This window comes from Bidens hawaiensis, unplaced genomic scaffold (genome assembly GCF_021521415.1).
Source record: "Bidens hawaiensis isolate Kalapana, Puna unplaced genomic scaffold, B.hawaiensis_p1.1 tig00018483_1, whole genome shotgun sequence".
Taxonomy (NCBI): domain Eukaryota; kingdom Viridiplantae; phylum Streptophyta; class Magnoliopsida; order Asterales; family Asteraceae; genus Bidens; species Bidens hawaiensis.
In genome coordinates this window covers 358,631-366,052 of record NW_027492791.1, presented here as the reverse complement: position 1 = coordinate 366,052, position 7,422 = coordinate 358,631, and the positions used below count along the sequence as shown (strand labels likewise).

The window sequence follows — 7,422 nt, the reverse complement described above, 5'->3', positions numbered from 1 at the left end:
AGCACATTTTGAGTCATTTTATATAGTTCTTATTCTTAGAATGTATATTATTAAAAAATATACTAATCACATAAAAAAAACTAATTAAAAAATCATTATTTAACACTATTTAGTATATGTTTTACAAATCACTATATCATTTGCTTAGGTGATGATGATGATAATAATAATAATAATAATAATAATAATAATACATTTATCGCTTGTATATTTCGCTAAGTATCATGTATTAAGTACTCAAGCTAAAACTCGGCTACAAGTTTTCTTATACTTTAAAAATAATTAAAAGAATTCCACTAATGTACATTAAACAAGCATCTCTTAACAGTTAACATAAACTGCATCAACTTAAACCAACCCTTGTTTCGGTTGAGAAACGATAAAAGAATTTGCTCATAGTCGGTACGTGTTCTCATACGGGCTAGGCACACTTTCTGGAACAATGGGTTCACCGGTGAATGGGTCAAACTTGTAAGGTTGACCAGTAAATGGGTCAAATCTCATTTGGGGACGAGCAGCTGGACCGTCACTAGATGGTGCAGGTATACGGTCCACATCTTGTTCAGGCTTTGGATAAGATATTATTGAAGACGAGTGTGGGAATTGGTGTGACGGGTTGGGGCTCATTTCCTCCATGCTTCCATAAGCTGTTGGAATATTTGAATTTGTTAAATACCGGTTGTAATTAACTGTAGAAGAAGACCCCGGTAACTCCTGCAGGTGAAACGAATTTCTTTCTTCTGCTCTTGAAACACCTGCGTGACTTGGTAAACGGTAATCTGAATATAACGAAGAATAACGTGATGCATAACTGTCTGACCTGCATTACACACATATAAATAAACAAGTGGTGAAAAAACAAATAAAAGTGTTTGACCAAACGGGTCAACCTGCATTTTGCTCGTTTATTCCTTAGAAGAAAACCTGTTTTGACTTTTGACACAACCCCATTTGACCTAATACCTAACCCAGCTCGACGAGATGTAAATGCTACGATTAATTGCCTAGACTCTTTGTTAGTTTTATGCACTACAAAACTTTTAGGCCAAAGTATGTGTATTATCATATTTCGTTATTATGGGAGTTAACTTAAGTATGTGTAGAAGTATATATTGATTATGCTTGATTGACTATTGAGTGAGGGTTTATAAAGCATTATTGGTAACTTGACCCGTCTTTTCTTATAACCTGTTTTTGACCCAGACCCATTTTAACATGATGCCCGACCTAGCTCGACGGCAGTTGAATGCTACAATTAGACTAGACTCTGGTTAGTTTTATGCATAAGTATGAAAATGATAATATTATATTTATTGTTGCTTATATAAGTATGGGAATGTGCATAAGTTGATTATGCTTATTAGACTATTGACTTAAGGTCTATAAAGCATTAATGGGATCTGGGAGAGACAATTGCACTCGAAACAGGCTTAGTCTTATGTTTACTTTTTTGCTAATTATCAATAATAATCGTGTTGGATACTTGGATCATATTAACAGTACATCGCTTTTACTGATTATCAAAAAAATCCATTAAATATATGTGATGAACTATATATAACCAAATTGCTTGGTGTATAAGAAACAAACCTAGGCACACTCGAGTCAACATGCAAGGCAAGAGAATCAAGGGCTGAAAGATGGGTCCTATTGTGGAAGCCCGTGCTCACTGGATCCCTAACATTAGTGTCCCTTAATCTTGACAAACTTGGAGGTAGTTGGTTCAATTCAAGTTTGTCCCGCTGGTACTGTATGCAAAATAAAAATTATTGATAGATTAAGGGGGTGTTTGGGATTGCTTATTTTTATCAACTTATAACTTATTAACTTTTTGAAAAGTAATAAGGTGTTTGGGATTGCTTATATTGTGAGAGGAAAAGTTCCATAAGTTACACTTTAGTAACTTATTAACTTAATGAAAAGTTATAAGGAGGTAAAATAAGGAATCCCAAACACCCCCTAAATTTGCAAAAGCTGAACTAGCTTTCGATTGATGTATAACTGTATTAACTGTTTTAGTAAAAAATTGGGAAGGTAGAATGATACTAGTGTTGCTTGTTTTTATTTTGCGGATTATGAAAGCTATTATTACATGAGACCAAACCATATCAACATAAGAGCTTTAGTGTTTTTTAAGCATTGAATTAATCAAAGAGTTTTACTTGACAATCACGTGTTTGGTACTTATTTTGTTGTTTTTGCATCTTGCAGAAGGGCAATTAGATTAAAAAATTATTGATAGATTAAATTTGCAAAAACTAAACTAGCCGCCCCTTTGATGTTATCTTCTGTTCTTCTGCATCTTGCAGAAACTGAATTGAGGGTAGCTTTGTATTGACGTATAACTGTTTTAGTAAAAAATTGTGAAGGTGGAATGATACTCATGTTTCTTGTTTTTATTTCGTGTATTGGGGTAGCTATTATTACAAGAGAATAAACCATCTCAGTATGAGAGCTTTAGTGTTTTTTTAAACATTGAATTAATCAAGAGTTTTACTTGACAATCACGTGCCTGGTACTTATTTTGTCAGAAGCGAATTAGATTGATGTTTTGGGGTTTTAGATACATGATGTTCTAAAAAAATATTGTACTTTATGTACTGTCTAGGGGTAAAATGGGAATTTAATGGTCTATAATCATTTTAATAGAATTGAGTATTTATGAATGTTTCATGTATATTGAAAGGACGTATACGATACTATGAACTTTTTGAAGTTTTAAGAGCACACACATGAAATTCTGCCTAAAACTAATAATCAACCTATAACCGTGAAAACAGAACACATACCTTAGAAATTAGAGATGTGAGATATGCTCTCTTGTCATACTCATCGGCTCCAGATATCATGAACTGTAGAAAAATGTACAGCTCAATCAAGTTATAAAAATTTTAAACTAATATTTATTTTATATAATATAGAGATTCAAATATTCAATGGAGACGTCATTAACCTGATCAAGGACTAATATGGCTGCAGATTCAGGTAATTCTGCAAGACTAGTTAAGGATTCAACTTCAATCTGCCAAAGAATTAACAAAAAATATCAAAAACTTACCACGTCAACTTCTTGATATGTAGTGTGCGCGAGTGTGTTATTTAAAAAGTGAAAACATACATCGTATCGAGTGGCAATACCAAGCCGTAAAATCCGAAGGAGCCGCTCTCTGACAGCAACCGGTAGCTGCAGAACAGCAGCTTCATGGGGATCAGCACCTATCGGTTCCTAATAATAAGAACAACGCATATATCAAATTAAGTGCGAATGAAAACCTAAAAAACATTATTATCGATCAAATAATTATAATCCTTTTGATGTGTGTCTTCGTGGTGGCCATTGAAGGAATTTAATACCGAATTGTGAATCTGAGGTTGGAACTTAGTGACTTGGGGATCTTCATAAGCCCTTTTCCTTTTCTTATCCATAGGCCTTGCAGCTTCAACCTATTATTATCATGTAGATGAGTTTGGATGATGAAAAGATTTATTTGTTTCTCCTTTATAAATAACTAACTAAAAACCTACAGTAACCAACACTATCAGTACCTGTAGTTTAACCGATGGACCGCCTTTTGGCCCTGAGACAACCTTTTCATTTAGCCTCCCTATGGCACTATCAAGGTGCTACATAGTACATATAGAAGCAAAGTAAGAAATTATAATTAACCGAGTGCTAAAGTAAATTATGTCACTTACTGATCTTTCAGCAAAATGAACAAATCCAACAAAAGAAGTGCCTTTGTTATGCACCACCACTTTTTCTATCTGAAAAAAACATGCAAAATTGCAAACAATCAAAACTTGCAATTAATCTAACTAAAAGTTAGATATAAATATATAAACTGCAGTATATGTATCTCTGACCGTTCCAAAGGGACCAAAGAGTAACTTCAAGTAGTTTTCATCAGTATTGGAGGGTAAGTTTCTGACAAATGCTATTTTTATCTGGATATACAATAATGAAGTATAAAATATATGTACAACAAGTCAGCAAACAATGCATAACAAAATGAAACAAATTAATACCTTAGCAAGTTCTTCTGAATCAACTCCAGCATCCTCCTCAGCCCATTTAACAGAAGGATGCATTGAACCACCAAGAACAAAACCTGGTTTAGAACCAAGCCTAAATGCACGTGATGCGGCCTGTGATATCACATTAGTCTAAACTGAACTTTGACCGATCAACAAGATGATGAGATAGGTATACAGATAACTTACAGCATGAGATGAAAACTTCACAAAAGCAAAACCACGGTTCTTGACCTTTTTGTTAGCAGCAGCTTCATTTGGGGGCTGTGAAAGATCAATGGAAACATCATCTGGGAAAACCTATACCACCAAAACAGTTGGTTACATGAAATTATGACCAACAAAAACAAATATAACCAAGAAAATATGTATTCACCTGCCGAATAACCTTATTAAAATCATCAGCACTACACCCTACACACAAAAATTACTAAGATAAAGAAAAGTGATATATTTTAGGCATGAAAATTAACAGTATTACGAACAGATTAAAACAAACCCTTGTTAAGGTTTCCAATAAATAGTGTGTCCTGTGCAGCAGATGTATCCTTTTTCCGTCTAGCTGAAACATACAGAGTAAAAAAGATCAAGTTTATACCTCCAAACATTCATTTCGGTTGTCCTTTATAGAGAGTATTAACTATAAGTGTTGAGAGATTATTCTTTACCATAGATCCATTCAACTCCTTCAGAGCTTTGTCAGCAGCGTCTTTTGTTGCAAAATGTATAAAGCCAAAACCCTGTGTATATATTATGCAAAGAAACAGGTAAGTTAGAAACAAGTATAAGAATATTAGAAATAGTTTATCATTAAAGCTTATGCAGTAAAGGTATACAAACAGATCACCTTAAGGTTTCCTGTTTGATCCTTTATCAATCGAATGTCCGTAATTTCTCCACAAGCTGAGAACACCTAAAGAAACAGGAATCAAAGTTACGGTAGTTCAAATGCAACACTGTTGAAACATCAAACGTAACACTATAGCATATAATGAAAAGCAAAAACAAAAACGCACATACAACTCGGTAACCTTAAATGCATAAACAAATACTGAGAATAATATAAAGTTACAAAGCCCAAAGAATTAAAAAAAACATGAATTTTAACAACCAAGTGATGAGTATGAAGAGATGACTGACCTTGCGAACCTTATCTTCAGTAAGAGAACGGGCCAAACCACCAACAAAAACTTCCAGGCCTTTGCTTCCATGCTCTAGTAGAAAGAAAATAAAAATTCAATTAAAATAGAACAGTAAAGTCAGTTATATTAAAAACAATAAAAAATAAAAAAACTTTTTTGGACTGTTTGCGTTAGAACCTCGCGAAATCAAGAGGCAACATATGATTTGGTTTAATAAAAAGGCCCAATTCGAGAAGTGAAATTTCTCCAAATTACAGTACTGCATTGAGATTAAAAACAAAGACGACCAACAAATGACTAGAAACCTAATCTAATCTAATACCGCCACAGTCGGTTATTGGCCTTAACTGTTCCTGATACAACCGGGATCGTATCAGTTTGTATCCTCATATTAACACAGGCTAACAAATACAAGATGATTTATTATAAGCATAGTTATCAAATTCGCTAAGCGCAAAAAAAGCGAGGGCCTAAGAGAAAAAAAAGTGCGCTTAAATAATAAATTTAAAAATATATTATGTTACTTGTGTACAAGTAAAATAATACTATTCTTCAGATAAAATGAAGTTATTATATAACGTTTAATGCTACCAAAAGTTACAAAGTAGTCAAGATTCAAAAGTAATTCCAAAACTTGAATAACAAAATGTTCAATGTAATTCCTTTGACCTCTCCTAGATCTAAGTTTCAGTCGCACTCCTCGTCTTTTATCTTCTCATGTTCCTGTCACCTTCTTGGTTCCACACAGCCCCAATCTTCGACTTTAATAATTTACTCATACGGCGATGCCGCAGCCCTAACTCCAGGCTTTGGTGTTTGTTGGAATCAGTTTAATTCTTCAACCACAATTCTTATTCTTTCGAATTTAGGATTAGTATAATTGCATTGAAGATTAAACTTTTTTTTCCTTCTCTGCCGAGACAAACTAGGCGTAAATGCGAGGGCTTTTAATAAGTATGATTAATTATAAGCTTTTGAATAATAATAATAATAAAATAATTAGTGTGATGATGAATATAAGTCATAATGTGATCTGTATGATTTCACAATAAAAACCTAGAATTAATAATATGTACTAATTTCAGCTTACTTGCAGCTTCTAAATTCAAACTGTAGTCAATAATAATAATATTATGGTGAAAGCAGCTTCTAAATTCAAACTTACGATTATTATTATTAACAGTTGAATTGTGATCCACTGAATGACTCATCTGCAAATAATAATAATAATAATAATAACATAATTAGTCAATTACATCTATTTCTAGGGTTTCAAAATACACAATGAAGCAATAGAATTATAATTGTAATTCTCCGATTGATTGATTGACTGATTACCTGCAAACGTAATTCAAATCCACGCACAGACGACTGTGAAAATTGAGCTTCGAAAGACGTACGTTTAGGGTTGTTGACTTTTTGATTCAACGTCTTTTATCCTTTCCTGTTAATTATGCACGGTGAGCTCAAACTTTTATTAATAAACGAGCTAGAGCCCGAGCCCGAACTTCACGTACGTGTTGAGCTTGTACCGACTCGTAAGCCTAAACAAGTTTATTGTTTATATAGTTCTTGTTTTATTATTTCATATACTTATATAATAATCAATAAATACATTTGCTAGATAATTTCTGAATCTCGACCCAAACATAACGACCCAACCGAGTTATGTATTTTGGAGGTTGAAGTCAATTTACAACTCGGTCTAATAACATGATATAGTTATTCGAGTTTGGTTTATCTACTATGGTTATTAGATAAAGTTGTTTGTGTTATATGTTTTTTGAGTTAGATTTTTTGGCGTGTTCGATATTGATTATCATTTATGTTCTTGAACATCCTCGACACATCTTATGTAACATTACATAACATCGAATTCCATTAGAAGAATATTTTGTACCGGCTTATAAAATTATTTCAGTTTCAACCTTTTACTTTGCAAATTAAACTCATAACTTTTCATGATTTCCATGTTACAAACTTTCAACAACATGTTCTCATTTCGGAGGACCTTAGGAAGCCAAGAATCATGCCAGCTTAATGGTTTGAAGCTCTTTGTGGTACTTGAAGATCATGAGTTTCGATGGACCCGTATAAATGACATTAACTCAACTCATTATCCAAAGCACATGACATTATGTTGTTGTAAAACTTGTATTTTTAAAACATTAATTTAATAAGATCTTTTATCTCAGGTTTTTCAATTGCTTGATAATAAGTTGTTAGGTTATGCCCCAACTTTAATATT

At 33.0% G+C, this 7,422-nt stretch overlaps 2 protein-coding genes across 2 annotated transcripts; both read right to left on the bottom strand.

Moving 5' to 3' along the window:
* Positions 1-200: 200 nt before the first annotated feature.
* Positions 201-4,640, bottom strand: LOC143556144 (uncharacterized). Its single transcript, XM_077045555.1, has 13 exons — positions 4,532-4,640; positions 4,409-4,446; positions 4,222-4,332; positions 4,027-4,146; positions 3,865-3,945; positions 3,697-3,765; positions 3,547-3,624; positions 3,283-3,444; positions 3,119-3,226; positions 2,954-3,022; positions 2,790-2,852; positions 1,591-1,748; positions 201-820 (listed from the first exon to the last, which is right to left on the bottom strand). Exons 1-13 carry the CDS (start codon positions 4,638-4,640, stop codon positions 394-396), a joined length of 1,593 nt encoding a protein of 530 aa, XP_076901670.1. The 3' UTR covers positions 201-393.
* Positions 4,641-6,705, bottom strand: LOC143556143 (glycine-rich RNA-binding protein 4, mitochondrial-like). Its single transcript, XM_077045554.1, has 5 exons — positions 6,513-6,705; positions 6,340-6,385; positions 5,173-5,246; positions 4,880-4,945; positions 4,641-4,772 (listed from the first exon to the last, which is right to left on the bottom strand). Exons 2-5 carry the CDS (start codon positions 6,383-6,385, stop codon positions 4,641-4,643), a joined length of 318 nt encoding a protein of 105 aa, XP_076901669.1. The 5' UTR covers positions 6,513-6,705.
* Between the last annotated feature and the right edge of the window lie 717 nt (positions 6,706-7,422).

What these genes read in the sequence shown, in the direction of transcription:
- LOC143556144 (XM_077045555.1), bottom strand. Translation starts at nt 4,640, where the DNA reads ATGTTTGGAGGTATAAACTTGATCTTTTTTACTCTGTATGTTTCAGCT. An exon ending in TTAATAAGGTTATTCGGCAG is followed by an intron (nt 4,333 to 4,408) that starts GTGAATACATAT and finishes TTGGTGGTATAG; the next exon opens with GTTTTCCCAGATGATGTTTC. An exon ending in GTATTGCCACTCGATACGAT is followed by an intron (nt 3,023 to 3,118) that starts GTATGTTTTCAC and finishes ATTCTTTGGCAG; the next exon opens with ATTGAAGTTGAATCCTTAAC.
- LOC143556143 (XM_077045554.1), bottom strand. Translation starts at nt 6,385, where the DNA reads ATGAGTCATTCAGTGGATCACAATTCAACTGTTAATAATAATAATC. An exon ending in AACTGTTAATAATAATAATC is followed by an intron (nt 5,247 to 6,339) that starts GTAAGTTTGAAT and finishes TCTTTCTACTAG; the next exon opens with AGCATGGAAGCAAAGGCCTG. An exon ending in ATCAAACAGGAAACCTTAAG is followed by an intron (nt 4,773 to 4,879) that starts GTGATCTGTTTG and finishes ATATATACACAG; the next exon opens with GGTTTTGGCTTTATACATTT.